Source organism: Lontra canadensis, unplaced genomic scaffold (genome assembly GCF_010015895.1).
Source record: "Lontra canadensis isolate GAN:19392208 unplaced genomic scaffold, GSC_riverotter_1.0 scaffold36, whole genome shotgun sequence".
NCBI classification, from domain to species: domain Eukaryota; kingdom Metazoa; phylum Chordata; class Mammalia; order Carnivora; family Mustelidae; genus Lontra; species Lontra canadensis.
This window is the reverse complement of record NW_022631030.1, coordinates 7780185-7796281: the sequence shown is the minus strand read 5'-3', so window position 1 is coordinate 7796281 and position 16097 is coordinate 7780185. Positions and strand designations below refer to the sequence as shown.

The 16097-nt window shown below is 48.5% G+C and overlaps 1 protein-coding gene across 11 annotated transcripts in view; it reads right to left on the bottom strand.

Moving 5' to 3' along the window:
* GRAMD1B (GRAM domain containing 1B) overlaps positions 1 to 16097 on the bottom strand; it is a 242103-nt gene that overhangs the window by 124514 nt on the left and 101492 nt on the right. For 9 of the 11 annotated variants that reach the window (XM_032868780.1, XM_032868783.1, XM_032868787.1 and 6 more), the window contains exon 2: positions 9021 to 9098. The exons of 1 other annotated variant lie outside the window; for it this stretch is intronic. In XM_032868780.1, the coding sequence (XP_032724671.1) occupies positions 9021 to 9098 (78 nt within the window). Of the gene's footprint in view, positions 1 to 8920; positions 8961 to 8999; positions 9099 to 16097 lie in introns of those variants that run through there. One more of the 11 variants, XM_032868789.1, reaches the window with a different exon arrangement.

Genomic DNA, 16097 nt, shown 5'->3' with positions numbered 1-16097 from the left:
CTGCCTGCCTCTCTGCCTACTTGTGATATCTCTCTCTCTCTCTGTCAAATAAATAAATAAATAAAATCTTCTAAAAAATTAAAAAAAAAAATAAAAAAGAAATCCCCAAATTAACCATACCCAAAGCTCACACAATTCTCATTCCCCCTCCTTTGATCTTAGGAAATCATCTCATTTCCCACGACTCAGAGAAGACAGGTCCTGCCACTATTCACCCCCTCACCTTCCTGCCACGTGACATGGGAACTCACTTACATCCACTTCCATTAGGATCTGGTCCAGGCCAATCCTTCCACCTGTGATCGAGATCTTTCCTTGCCTCCTCTGAAACCTTGCTTCCTTATCTCCCGTAAGGGCCACGAGCCCGCTGACCAAGTCGGAATCCTGGAACTAACTCCCAAGACCTCCCTTCTCACACCCTAAATCCAATCCATCACAAAGTCCTGGACATTTGAATCCCCTTAAAATGTATCCTGAATTCATCTACTTCTTATCTTTCTTTTTTTTTTTCCCCCTCCACAACTACCATCCCAAGTCCAAGCCACCAATATCCTTTAACTGGACTCTACTGCAATGGCCTCTGGGCTTCCCCATGTGCTCACTCCCTCTGCAGCCACCTTTCCTCCACACTGCAATCTTCAGAATGCAAATCTGATGCTGTCAGCTCCCTTCTTAAAGAGCCTGCTTCCCCCTCTCTCTCTGCCTGCCTACCTGTGATCTGTCAAATAAATAAATAAAATCTTTAAAGAACAACAACAAAAAAGACTTGCAGTGGCTTCTGGGTGCTCTCCACATAAAGACTCAAGCCCTTGTCATGCCCCCCAACCCCACCCCGTGTCATCTGCCTCCTGCACACCTCAAACTCCTCTTCCCTTCCAGTCTTAGCTCAACCCCTCCATCCTCACCCTGCCCCCTCCATCCTCTGTCCAGTCCATGGACACATGCGAGCTCCTGGAACCCTTCCTTCAATGCCCACATCCAGGTTTGTACTTTGTAAGTCATACCCTCAGTGCTGTTTATCCTGTCTCTTCAACGAGACTGGGAACTCAGTGAGTGGCTAACGCACAATGGCTAAGTGTTTACTGAGCACTTGAATGAACCACATCCTCTGTTCAAATTCACACCATTGACCTACCGGTTTCCACTTCAGAGTTAAAAAGGGCTGTGTCGGGGTGCCTGGGTGGCTCAGTGGGTTAAAGCCTCTGCCTTCAGCTCAGGTCATGATCTCAAGGTCCTGGGATCGAGCCCCGCGTTAGGCTCTCTGCTCAGTGGGGAACCTGCTTCCCTTCCTCTCTCTCTGCCTGCCTCTCTGCCGACTTGTGATCTCTGTCTCTTTTCAAATAAATAAAATAAATAAAATAAAAAGGGCTGTGTCTCCCTTTATTAAAACAATTTCTCCCCAGTCACCCCTGCCTTCTCCTCTAGGTATCATCTCTTCCTCCCGGAAAAACTCCTAGAATAAACTCTCTTTGCTTCCTCTCTTCTTCCTCCCTTCACCTACGCACTTCTAAAACTGCTCTTTCGTTACCAGAGACCTCTGAACGGTCACTGCAGAAGATCCCATTTCGAGGGGCCCCCCTGGGGACACAGTCAGCTGAGCATCCAACGCTTGGTTCTGGCTCGGGCCATGGTCTTGCGATTGTGGGATTGAGCCCCACGTTGAGCTCTGAGCGTGGAATCTGCTTCAGATTCTCTCCCTGCCCCTCTCATTCACGCTCTCTCAAATAAATAAATAAAATCTTAAAAAAAAAAAAAAAAAAAAGGAAGAACAGACTCAAGAAGGCAGAATCAAAGAGGAAAGAGGCAGGTAAGGTAAGCACCATCTTTTTTTTTTCTTTTTAAAGATTTTATTTATTTATTTGACAGACAGAGATCACAAGTAGGCAGAGAGGCAGTCAGGGAGAGAGAGGGGGAAGCAGGCTCCCTGCTGAGCAGAGAGCCCAATGCGGGACTTGATCCCAGGACCCTGAGATCATGACCTGAGCTGAAGGCAGAGGCTTTAACCCGATGAGCCACCCAGGCGCTCCGAGTCTGTTATTTCTGTCTCCTACTTTTCCCAGCTGCAGTGGGCAACATTTTGCAAATTCCTTCTTTCTTTGCCTTCTGCTTACACTCTGCTGACCCTAAGACTCTTGCCTTGACTACATTTTCATTTCCAAACAAGTAATATTAGTTCTCTCGGGATGCCGGGGTGGCTCAGTGGGTTAAGCGCCTGCCTTCAGCTCAGGTCATGATCCCAGGGTCCTGGGACAGAGCTCCGCATTGGGTTCCCTACTCAGCAGGGAGCCTACTTCTCCCTCTACCTGCTGTTCCCCCTGTAGGTGTGCTCTCTCTGTCATAAAAATAAATAAAATCCTTTTTAAAAAAATATTAGCTCTGGGAGCGCCTGGGTGGCTCTGTAGGTTAAAGCCTCTGCCTTCAGCTCAGGTCATGGTCTCAGGGTCCTGGGATCAAGCCCCGCATCGGGCTCTCTGCTCAGCAGCGAGCTTGTTCCCCACCCCCCACCCCCCGCTTGCCTCTCTGCCTACTTGTGATCTCTGTCTGTCAAATAAATAAATAAAATCTTAAAAAAATATATCAGCTCTGTCTCCTGAGCTTTAAACAGGTATAGCCAACTGGCTGGTTTCTCTCCCCACCTACACACTCGACGTGTCTAAGTTAAACTCACCACCACCCCTGCTCTTCAAATTCTTCCCGCTTTACTCAACGTCTTAATAATGATAAATATAATATTAATAACAATAGCAAGCAAATATATAATACGAGCCATGTACCAGGCACTGTGCTATGCTAATTATCATAGACACAAACACACAAGCTCCTCCCAGTAACTCATGAGGTATGAATCATCACCATACCCATTTTATAGATAAGGAGACTGAGGCACAGTGGTGGAGTGGTTTGCCCAGGATGACATATCATGCACTTGGAAGCACCATCAGAGCCCAGGCAGGAATTTAACCTCTGGCCTGTGCTGCCTTTTATTTGTTGCCCCTGCTAGAGAGCTTAGGTTCACACCAGGTGCCCTCCTCAACCCAGCTATAGGCAAGCTTTGTCAAACCTACTTAACACGTTTCTTCTTCAACCAGTTCCTCCTTTTCTGTCCTCGCTAGTCTAATTCAGAAACGCCTTCATCTGATCTTGGCTTAAATGTCACCAGGTCAGTAAGCTGTCCCTTCCCACCCACCTTAGTGTTACCCCAAAAAGCTCTGGTCCACTGTACCACCCTTTCCCATTTTCTTTATAACCACTGCTACTGCTGGATGCTTTCTTATTCACTTGTTTGTTGATACCTATTTCCACCCACTACAACATAAGCACCATGAGAGGGGAGACAACACTTAGCCTAACACTTACCTGTTCATGGCTGCAGCCCCCAACGCCTGTAAGAGTAGCTAGCATATATTATGTGCTCACTAAATGTGTTAAATAGGGACCAGATGGGTAAATAATTGTCAGGTTCCTTCCCTATCTGCCTTCAACATGAGCCCCCTAAATCCACCTCTCCCAGTAGGACCAAAATGACTTTTCTCCCCAAGAGTCTCTGTTAGGTGACCTAGGAACCCCCGTGCTCAGAATCTCTCCCTCATTTCTCCTCCTCTATAAAGAAGCCCACTCTGTCATGGCAGGCTATGGCGTGGTGAGGCACGTACCTGCCTACCTGGGCAAAGATGAGGACTAGCCACTCACCAGCTCCCCACCATTGGCCTTGATCGGCAGTGATGCTCAAGTATTTGAAGTTCCTGAACACGCCTTTCTCCCACCTCCGTGCTTATGTACGTCTTGTTCCCTCGCCTGGGAATGCTGCCCATGGACAGACTCCTACTCAGCCTGCAGCTCTCAGCGGAGCACAACTCCTTCCGTGGAGCCTTTCTGGGTTCCCCGGCCCCCTCTTCCCTCTCCCCTGCCCTCACCCCAAGTACAGTGGCTGTGCTACTTTGCAACAAATCTGGGGCCTCCACTGAGCCTCCATTCCCTACATTCTAACATAAAGATAGTAACAGCCCCTATGTGACAGGGTTGTTGAGAGGATTACATTTCTTTTTTTTTTTTAAAGATTTTATTTATTTATTTCACAGAGAGAGATCACAAGCAGGCAGAGAGGCAGGCAGAGAGAGAGACAGAGGAGGAAGCAGGCTCTCCGCCGAGCAGAGAGCCTGAGGTGGGACTCGATCCCAGGACCCCGAGACCATGACCCGAGCCGAAAGCAGAGGCCTAACCCACTGAGCCACCCAGGCGCCCGAGAGGATTACATTTCAAAGCGCATGCAAGATTCATACCAGTTAGGCACTTTAGCGTCCAAATTCTTTAGTTTTATTACTTTATACGAAATCCCGTGTCTGTTATCACATTCTATTATATTTGCATACTTATGGGAACGTCTCACCAGGAGACAAGAAAATGCTCAAGGGGAAATCCCATGCCTTCATCTCTTTATCCTTGGTGTCCACATTTGACATTTTAAGGGCGATCAATATTCTAGAAGTCCCCTCCCTGTCTCTGCTTCTTCAAGGACAGCAGAGCACAGATCATTAGGAAGTGAAATCTCATGCCATCCTCGTCATAGCAGGTATCTCTTACTAAGCACCTACTATGAACAGGGTGGCACTTAACACGTTATCTCATTTATTCCTCTCAAGGAAAGACTTTTACAAACGAGTAAACTGAGGCTGAGCAAAAGTGAGTAAGTTGCTTCTAAAGATGTGAGTAATAAGGAAGAAGGGAGTCAATCCTAAGTCCGTTTTGACTTCAGGGATTTCACTCTTTCTAGAACACCATGATGCCCACCAGCAGTGAGCCTCTAGACATCTTTTTATTTTTTTTAAGATTTATTCATTTGTTTTAGAGAAAGAGAGAGAGGGCACACACGTGCACAGGAGCTGGCAGGGGTGGGGAGAAGACTCCCCAATGAGCGTGGAGCCCAACACAGGGTTTGATCTCATGACCCCGAGATTATGACCTGTCCTGAAACCAAGAGTCAGACGCTCAATGGACTGAGCCACCCAGGCGCCCTGAGCCGCTACACATCTTGCAGCCTGGACTCCAGCAGGCTCCCCAGCATCCTGCAGACACTTAGCGAAGGTTTGGGGCACACACACTGCATGCAAGGACAGATACATGAACCCAGGCAGCCTAGCCTTGGTGCTTGGTTACATCCCAGCCCTGCCCAGGGCTCCATCCTCCTACACGGAAAGGCTTCTGGTCAACCAGGACCGAGTTCTGTTGAAACTAACACTGTGTATAAACCGTCCTCAGTGAAACAGCTCCTTTTTCTACAGCTCTGGCTTTGACAGTTCCTACCATCACGTGAATGTATGAAATAAAGATATGGCAATGTGAGAAACCCTGACAGTTGGTCCGGTTTGGGCTGAACCTGGGAACTAGTGTTTTTTAAGGGTATCCCTGGCTTCACCTAGAAGCATGAAAATAAATTTACTATCCCACATTTGATTACACGCGCGCACACACACACACACATACAGACTTTGGAGAAGGTGGGTCTATTCTTTCTACTGGAAACCTGAGTTCCTGTCTCTGAGACAGTCCTCATTTCTGATTTTCTTCCTGAAATCAACTCTTCTTGATGCACACATGCCCAGGAAATGATTGCCTCCCTGCACCCTCCCACCGACCTGCCCCTATTACAGACCCAAAGGCTTTCTCCTTCAGGAATCAACACTGATGTGAATGAGGAGGAAAACTCTCAGAAGCCCTTGGGTTTGGATGCCCTATTGTGGCATCTCCTCCTTTGCCATCGGGTGGACATTTGTTAAACTACCAGACGGGCCCTAGTTTGTCTCTAAATATCCCATCTATTCTGAACCTTGTACAAGAAAAAGAAAAATTGGTGTCTTACTTAACAGCTGAAAGTGTACATCATACTGAAGGATTAGAATTTTTATCTTTAAGACACAAGTAATTGATGTTCATTTTTTTTCCTTTTTTGCCTGTTCTGTGAAACTGTCCCTCATCCTGGAACTGACCACATGGTATGGAGAAGTAGGGGCAACCACAGAAAAGGGTCTAGGCTACCCGCCTCCTACCTGACCATTTTCGATCCGTAATACCTGCTCAGCAGCCTCCCAGGGGAGTCACGAGAATACAGGTCACACAAAGGCCTCGCCTCTGTGGGAAATGCCACCACAACCAGCAGGGCGCACCATCCATCAGATGGGGGCCCGGAGCAAGGAGCCAGACCCTCGCCACTGCTGACAATCTCCCCAGGGTTTGGATCTCATGCTTGACCCAGGCCAGGAGAACACGGGCCAGCATCCGAAACGCCCCAGAGAGTCTCTTAATTGGGTAAAAACATATTAGAGGAAGGGTTAGGGGTAGAGTGTTGAGGGTTTGCTGTGAACCGAGGCTGGTGATTAATTAGCACTCCGAGGACCTATTCTCTCCAGGAGAACCAACTGGATGCGAAGAGAAAAAAGACTTCATTCAGAATGGCCATGGTGAACGCATTCCAGTCTTGAGTTTCCGAGGCAAGGGTCTGCAGGGACCACCACGGGAAGCATACTTCTGATCAGATTTTGTTTCCCGTACTGTCCAAGGTGAGCTGATGCAAAATTATATCCACTGTCCACCATGAAGAGTTAGGGAGCCGTCATGGGGCCGGGAGTGGGAAGGAGCAGGGAAGACATCTAGATGACTTTTCTGGGCAGAGGTTCTGACTGGAGACCTGCTGTAACATTGCATTTGGTTGAGGAAGGGGGCAGAGAAGAAGCTAGAACAGAATTTATGGCAATATACAATCCCAAAGAGCAAACAAAAGGCAGGGCTCTCTCTAGTTGGCAAGCAGTCATGTCCTAGAGGAAGAGCTGAAGTTGCCTTGGGAAAAAATGTAGAGTCCACAACTCACCACCTGTTCCCTCTCTCCGAGGAAGGCCCCCAAGCAGCCGAGATAAAAGGAGTCGAGGAGCTACCAGTCAGAATGCTGCTGGACAAGGACCATCTGGACCAACAGAAGACACTATGACCAGAAATGGACAGGACACTTCAGGAGATGTTTGACACCCAAGCACAGGGAAGGGAGCTGGGCCAAGGGAACTCATGGGTCCCTGCTAATTTTGTGAGTATGGTGGATGAATTCCAAAAAAGCAATGGAAAGGGAGGGTAGGCCACTCAAGAGACAGACAGAACTGCCATGGGATCGTCACTGATTAAGCATCTTGACAAGAATGATTAGTCTTTGCCCCTGGTGGCCCTTTGCCTTCTATCTGCTCTGTTTGAGTTGATAAGCTGGACTGATACTTGAGAACTGGGGTAGAACTACACAACTTTTTTAAAGGATTTTATTTATTTATTTGACAGAGAGAGAGAGACAGCGAGAGAAGGAACACAACAGAGGGAGTGGGAGAGGGAGAAGCAGGCTCCCCGTGGAGCAGGGAGCCCAATGTGGGGTTCGATTCCAGGACCCCGGGATCATGACCTGAGCCGAAGGCAAATGCTTAACAACTGAGCCACCCAGGCACCCCAAGAACTACACAACTTTATAATGTAAAGAGATAAGTACAAGGATTCCCCAAGGCCCACGCTCTTGGCCAGAGGGGCTCCCCTTATGACACACCATGCAGCTTTTGCTGGAACCCAAGGGATACACTGTCATCACAGCGTTTGTCCTTATCCTGAGCTGGAATCCTTCTCACTAGGATCTCTCCGCCTCTCACTCTATGTCTTAGATTTTCAGGTACTTTAAGAGTGGTGTTCTACTCATCGTGAACTTTCTGCTTTCCAGGCTAAGCCACTCTTCCTTCTACCGGTCCTTATAATACGTTATCAACCCGACCATTCCTTCTGGACTCTTCATTTATCAGTATCTACTTCCAAAGAACTGGACATGATACACCAGTTATAATCCAAGTAGTACAGACCAGTGAGGTCTTTTTCTCTTTTTAATGAGCAAATCTGGACTTTCAACGATAATCCTAAATCCTACATTTAAGAAACTATTCTAGGGGGCGCCTGGGTGAGCTCAGTGGGTTAAGCCTCTGCCTTCAGCTCAGGTCATGATCTCAGGGTCTTGGGATCAAGCCCTGCATCAGGCTCGCTGCTCAGAGGGGGGAGCCTGCTTCTCCTTGTCCCGCTCCCCCTGCCTGTGCTCTATCAAATAAACAAATAAAATTTAAAAAAGAAACTATTCTAATATAGATTTTTAAGTACTAAATATAAATATATTAGCACCTTTCCTTTAAAAAAAAAAAAAATTGTCGTCTGCACCCATTGTTCCATCTGAAATACTCAATCCTGAGTCGGTCGGCCTCCGTCTTCTCTCTCGATCCCCGCTCAGTGTCTGCCCTAAGTCTGATAAATGATGTAGAGGTACGTTCTCCTTCCTCATCCAGTGCGTTGACAAAAGCAGTAGACAGAGCACGACCAAAAGCAGAGCCCTGTGGTGTCCCGACGAAGACCTCTTTCTCGTTAGTTAACATCAGGCCAGTCACCCTTCGCGGGCACCGAAGCCTCGCCTGCCACAACGGGCACCGAAGCCTCACCTGCCACAACAGACCCGTCCGCCCACCGCACAGGCCCTCCACGGAGCAGAGTCTGGTCCTCACATCCTGAGCGTTTAACTTCGTTGCACCGCGAACCCTCCAGCCAGCACTTCGGGGCCTCATGCTCACTGCCCCTTGCCTGTCCACCCTCCTTGACCTCTAACGCCCACAGTCCACCTCCATCCTGCTATTCCGCTGTCACACATCGGACCTGTCCACACTGCACGCAGCCACTAATACACGCCTCAAGCCAAGTCCGCTCGCGCCTCTTCCCAGGACCTGGGGTTCGCCACAGGCTGACCTTGCTCCCAGCTGAACAGCAGAAGCCTTTAGAAGCCGTCGGTCTGCGCGGCCCCCTCTCACTTCCTGCGTGAACATCCCATCTCTCTGCCCGATCTGAGCACAGAGGCCTGGCCGCTTCCTCCCTCTTCCCTCCTCCCCTCGCCCACGGTTCTCCCCCAGTGCCTGGAGGGCGACTGTACTCCCACGTTTCAGCCCATCCACTCTCTCCTCCCTTGGCCTTACCTTTCCTCCCGCGCTCTGGGACTCAGGAACCTGCTGGCATCATCGTCGTGGCTGCTCTGCTGGCTGCTCTGTTGGCTGCTGAAGACAGACACAGGATAGGAACCGTTACCTTCTTTCTCAACACTGGGGGAGGTCATCTAGACAAAGAAACCACGTTACAAAATTTCAAAGATACAAGTTCCCCCATGTTACTTTAAGCAAGATGTACAGACAGGCCAGACGCGGGTGGAATGACACAATTTGGTACAAACCCCACCCATCACATCTGAGGCCTAAGAGGAAGATCTTGCTGTTCCTGGTTCTTCCTTGTCTACACAGTCTTGGGGAGCAAATGCCTCCAGCATTTTCTACACTTGGGCCTCTTAATCTGTAGAGCAGGGTAACAAGCCCATTCTTCTTCAACGTCCCTGGAGACCCCAGAGGCAGGTACAGACTGGGAGGGAGGGGGAAACTGCAGCAGGGAGAAACACTTGGTGGGGGCAGAGGTCAGCAGGCAGCTTCTCTGCCTCCTGGGAAGGCAGAGCAAGGTTGAGGATAAAGGCGGGATTACAGGATAAATCCCTCCACTCCTGAACACCCACCCTGCAGGCGAGAGGATTCTAGCTAGGACTTCAATGCTCAGAGCTCTGCTCTTTAAAACACTTCCATGGGAGTTATGTGGAATTCGCCCCTCTTTCATCTTACTTGAGAGGAAAAAAAAGCTGTCCAGGCACCTTATGACTACTAACTAAACACACGATTTTTATTGTTATTCATTAACTAATCCAAGCATCTGATCAGAAGTCAATAAACTCTAGCCCTCCAGGCCAAACCTGAAGCTGCCCATTGTTTCTTTCTACTGCCCTTTGAGAATGATGTTTGTTTTTTTAAATGGTTAGGGGGAAAAGTCAAAACAAGAATAACATCTCACAGACACACGAGAATTGTTATGGAATTCAAACTTCAGAGTCATGAATAAAGTTTTATTGGAACATGGCCACACCCACATATTTGCATATCCTCTGGGGCTGCCCTGTCAAGGAAGAGCTGAGGCAAAGCTGAATAAGCAAGTCGTGAGTTCATCAGACTTGCAGTCTCAAATATTTATTATCTGGACCCTTACAGAAAAAGCTAGCAAACCCCCTGCTTTGCAGAGAGTCTATTAATAAATTGCTATTACCATAAATGTCACTATAACCCAGGCTCCAGTAGAACCCAACTGTTTCCTTGCTCTGATGGACGGCTCAGCACAAAAATCCCTCATCTCCAGGGACTGCATTCCTCCGATGAGACCCCCAGGTCGGCTGAAACTCTGCAGTCTGGCAGGGTGAGAGCTTGCTCCCATCCCTGTGCGCTCTCCCCCAAAGTGGGACGTGATTTTTTTGTGGTCACACTTATCACTACGCTCTTAGACTCTGTTCTTTCAGCAAGAAGTAAACGAACTTAGAAGCAACCTGTACCAAATTTTCAAGCTCATACATACACCGGAAATCAGAAGAGCACCAAACACAGACGGCCTCCAACTGCCTGGTGGAACCCAAGTGTGTACACAAGTCCTTTCTCTTTCATTTACTCTACACGGACCACTTTTGTTCCTACTTTTCCCCGTGGAGTGGTTCCTCCTCCTTTTTCCTCCCCTTCGTGAGGTCTCAAAGACTCGCCCATTAAAAACTCCTCCTCAGGCGTGCCTGGATGGCTCAGTGGGTTAGGCTTCTGCCTTCGGCTCGGGCCATGATCTCGGGGTCCTGGGATCCGGCTCTCTGCTTAGCAGGGAGCCTGCATCCCCCTCTCTCTGACTACCTCTCTGCCTACTTGTGATCTCTCTGTCAAATAAATAAATAATATCTTAAAACAAAACAAACCTGCTCCTCACAAAATTGTGCCACGGTGTTGTTGACCCAATGGGATTTCTTACACTGGGACTAACTTGTTATGATGCATCGGGCACGGAGTCTCCTACAGAACCTGGGATACATGTGGCACTAGGGTAAGGCCACCCACAGCTGACTGGAACTCAAATTCCAAAGCAGACCGGGCAAGCATTATGAGAGGAAAGCCAGTCTACACCACCAGCAGCGCGTGCGAGGCGGAGTGGAACAGCCAACGGCAGTCAACCAACCCAGAGGCCCAAGATCAGCATTACAGCCTCTTCAAAGAAGAGACTTGGTTTGACTCCATTCCTCCTGGTTCCTCCCTTCTCACCCTACCCTCTCTCTGGCAATCAAAACTTTAAGCTAATCAAGGGGCTCCCAGAATTAAATGACGATGTACCAGGGTTTCAGAAAAATTCTGAGGGGCTGTTCACAAGCTGTCCCACTAGGTGGCACTGCTGACTTCCAAACCAGAACCCAAGCCATCCCTCACTTCCAAAACCCAAACTAGAAGCAACCTTCTGGTGCCCCCTTTTGGCCTGCCCCTTGCTCAAGAAGCAGTTCAGATGGTGGAGATGAAAGCGCCAATGGATCTCCTCCAGACGGTTTATTGGTTCTAAATCACCAAGAAACATTAACCTGCATGCACTTGACAAATATTTATGTAATGTGGTCCGTGGGCACATGTGCCAGCGGGAGGTGGCATCAGGCAACGGGTTTAAGTCTAGGCTCCAGAACACACTGCCTGGGACTGAATCCAGGCTCCTCTGCGCCCGCATGACCTGACCCCAAGCAAATGATTTAATGCCATTTTCCTTACCTACAAAATGGAAGGTCCATGTTAGTGGTGATAGTTCTGACCTTACAGAGATGTTGCAAAGATTAAAGAATGAACATATGGGAAGCATGGAGAAAAGTGTGTGCTGCCCATGAGCTGCTGTGTGTGTGTTACTGTCATTCTTGCTCTTATTCGGTGTAAGGCATCATCTTGTGGGTCCTGGACCATAAAGACATTAGTCAGGGAAGGATCCTGTGCTCACAGTGTTTACAGTCTGGAAAGGAAGAGGCAATATATTTTACATTTAAGAGTAGGAAATCAGGGGCGCCCGGGGTGGGAGTGGGGGTGCTCAGACAGCTAAACGGCTGCCTTCGGCACAGGTCAAGATCCTAATAAGGTCCTTGGATTGAGTTCCACATCGAGTCCCGCATCGGGCTCCTTGCTCAGTGGGGAGCCTGCTTCTCCCTCTACCTGCTGCGCACCCCCCAAACCCCGAATTAAGAAAAATAAACAAAAAGGTAGAAAATCCTAACTCTTAGAAGGAAATACTAAATGTTCCAGAAACATAAAATACCAGGCCAGTAAGAGAAAGAAGAAAGACTGTCCTGACAACAAGGCTTTTAGTGCGGACACTTGAAATTCAGAGAGATTCAGGACAGACGGAACTGAGAAGAGAAGGCATTCTAGGAGTGCCTGGGTGGCTCAGTCAGTTAAGCGTCTGCCTTTGGCTCAGGTCATAATCCTGGGATCGAGCCCCGCATTGGGCTCTCAGCTCAGCAGAGCCTGCTTCTCCCTCTGCCCCTGCTCATGTACTTGCTCACTCTCCCCTCTCTCTTGCGCTCACTCTGTATCTCAAATAAATAATATCTTAAAAAAAAAAAAAAAGGAAAGACATTCTATTTTAGCTCTGTTTACCAAACACTTATGTACCAGACACTGTGCTAGGAGACGGGGACATAAAGGAGGCCCAGAGAAGGTGCGAGTATTGGCCACACAAGGTGAAGCCGCAACACTAGAAGACAGACGAGGTGCAGGGGGGCAGACACTCCTGTTGGGGGCGAGCAGGGAACATGCCAGAAAGGTGACACCAGAAAAAAAGGCAGGAATCCCTGGTGGCAACAGCCCTATAGTACACAGAACCCCTCCCTTACAGCTCCCGGGAAGGGGCTGGTCCTCTGTCCTCCCATGTTCGGAACTTGCTTTTCAACAGTCTTAAAAAGTGAGATGGCCACCCACGCACTCCTCCACTCCATCCCCATGAGATAATGTTGTTGAGCAGAATTTCCAGAGATAGGGGCTGGCTCACCCTCTCACATCAACTCTTAACTCTTCTCTTAAATGAGCCATTTCCTTCTTTTTTTTTTTTTTTTTTTTTTAAGATTTTATTTACTTATTTGACAGAGAGGGACACAAAGAGAGAGGGAACACAAGCAGAGGGAGCAGGAGAGGGAGAAGCAGGCTTCCCTCTGAGCAGGCAGCCTGACATGGGGGGCTTGATCCCAGGATCATGACCTGAGCCAAAGGCAGATGCTTAAGGACTGAGCCACTCGGGTGCCCTTAAATGAGCCTTTTTAAATGATGCAGGCCCCCCGGGAAGCTCGTTCTGCTCCCTAAATGCATCTACCCGTCTTTTGAGGTCATGAAAAAAGCAACACCAGACTAGGGTGTTCATGGATATGGAATGCCAGAAGGTCAAGGGCCACCTCCCAACCACTCCGTTTTCATGAAGACCTTGGACGGCCTGGGTGTCCATTCTGGGCTCTCCAGCTTCAAGTCAAGAAGAATATGGAGGAAGTCCAGCAGAGGGCACTAACAGATAATAATGTCTGTTAGAAAAACCTTTTGGAAAAAAAAAAAAAAAAAAAAACAACCCACAACTCTGAGCAAGGATTTGGATCTGGGCACTGGATAACAGAAAGTCTGCTGAAAGCCTCAAGGAAGGGGCTTTGTACAGGCAATTGTTCGCTGTTCCCCCCAAGATGGCTAAAGAAGTAAATCTCTCCTACTGTAAATGCAAGCTTCACATAAAAATCACTGTATGAATTAAATTTTGAAACACTAGAGTGTGTTACTAAGTAAGATAGGGAAGCAGCATCTTTCAATTCTGGAATATTCCGAAGGAAAACCAGCTGAAGCAAATCAGATCCGTAATCCTGGTTTTCTTCTCCACCAGCAAACGAGTACTGGGAGCTTATCCTCGAAGGTCATATTAAACCAGTAACACTGGCACAAGCTGGGAAAAATACTTTGTAATCGGAGCCAAAGCACACCTCAGAAGACAGAAAATCATAGACTATGACCAGGAAGCTCCAGGCTGGTAAATTCCCATAATTCCCCTGATCGCCCTTCCTCCCCCCCAACAACCTGGGACACTTTCAGAAAGTACAGGCTGAACCCACAAGCCACCAGAAGGGTGTCCTTTTGTCCTCTGGAAAGTACAGCTTCCCTGCTAGGGAGACTGCATTTGGTACATTTCCTGAGGGGGTGCTTCGTACGTAGAAATAGCTCTTTCTCCCCCAGACAACACTAAAGGGGTCACAGCCTCCTAACCTCCATATGGGGGCTGGGGGGGTGTTGAGTGATTCAGAGGATTCCAAGCAGGTATGGGGATGGGCAAGCTGTTATTTCTAGAACCTAATGGAAACCGTCCATTTACCCACACTACAGCTGTGCAGACTACTGACTGAATTTCTTTGCTTTTGGTGGTCACCAGAGCAATCTAGAGTGTCGACTTATAATAACTGGAAGCTTCAAAAGGCTCAGAGTGGCTTTGATTGATACAGATCTTTGATTAATAAAAATGGGGAAAGAAATTAGCTTGGGCCATGGATGCAGTAGAAACGGCACAACACAGACCAACCTGGTTGTGGCCTGGCTTTGTTTCTTATCTACTCTCTACTTTGGCCAAGTCCCTTCCCCTCTTTTAGCCTATGCCCCACCCCCACCTCCAAATTCTAGAGCAGTGCTGAGGATTGCGTTGCGAGTAATCGCATCACAGTACATGAACTCAGGATTTAGAGTCAGAACCCCACAAGTCCTAGTCCGGACTCTGCCACTTAGCAGGATGATACGGGGTAAATTAACTTTTCTCAGTGTCAGGCATGGGTATACCTCATACCTTAAATGACGGCAGTGAGCACTAGAAACAGCAGAGATCATCTCAGAACGTGTCCCGGCCAGTAGCTTTGGTGGGTCTACCATTCGTGGCGGACATCGATTGGATCCAACCTTCAGTGAGTTTGGCAGATAGAGATTTTGAAATGTCCAGTGCATGGGAGGAAGAGGAGAGACACTTGCGGGAGTTCTGACAGCTGCTGACCTGAAAAAGCAGGGTCAGGGACGGAACAGAAGGCGGCTGCGTGTTCATGCCGGATTACAGCCACCTGTGAAATGGCTTTGGCATTTACCGTTTCAGCGTAAGGAGGAAAGGTGTACAAGGGAAGAGAGGCAGGTGGCAAAGCAGCTGAGGACGCAGAATAGTTTGTCATCTGGCAAACGAGTACGGGAAAGTCTAATAATAGAAAGTAAGTCAACAGATGTGATTTGGGGCATGGCCAACGGCAGCCAGCTTCGTAACCCGACATACCTGAGTAGTCTCAGATACTACCCTAGAAAACAACACTGTCCGGGTGAAGCCGGATCATTTGTCTACAAAGTTAGCAGGACGGCACCCAGGGAACGGCTCCCACGGAACCCTGCAGCAGGGTAGGGAGCGGGACAAAGACTGAGGGATTCAGAACTAAGCTAAACATCCTTTAACTTGGTACCAACACGCGAATCCTACCCTACTGAGTTCTTTCCGCCTCTAAACATGCCCCTGGCTGTCTTCACACATACAGAAAAAAATAAGGCTCTCCCTCAACCCCTTTAAGTTTCCTTCCTTTCCTCCAGGGCCATATTTTACTAAAAGACCACTTGACTCAGTGCACGCCAAACTTTCATCAAAGCCGCATCAGCAGGAGCTGGGAGCGTCGTGATGCTGATTTCTTGGCCCTTTCCCCAAACTTGCCATGTCAGAGTCTGAACCTGTCCAGGAATGTGTATTTTGTATTTTTTAAGTTTACTTTTATTTATTTATTTAAGTAATCTCTACACCCAACGTGGGGCTCAAACTCATGACCCTGAGATCATGAGTTGCCTGCTCTTCCGACTGAGCCAGCCAGGCCGCCCCCAGGAATGTGGACTTTGTAAAAGCTTCCCAGGGATGCTGGTGGGCAACCAGGATTGAGACCCACTGGATCCACACTCACTGACTCATGGATTAGTCCACTGCCATGGGAACACCAGCCCCACCCCTCTTTGCTTTCATCCACCAGGACCTCCGTTACTGAGAGGTCAAGGACAGCTGTCGTGCTCTCATCTCATTTGACCACCCAGGCAGGTCTGACATTGAGAATTCCTTCCATTCTCCAAACCTCACCCTTCCTGCCTTCCATGGCACCACCTTCT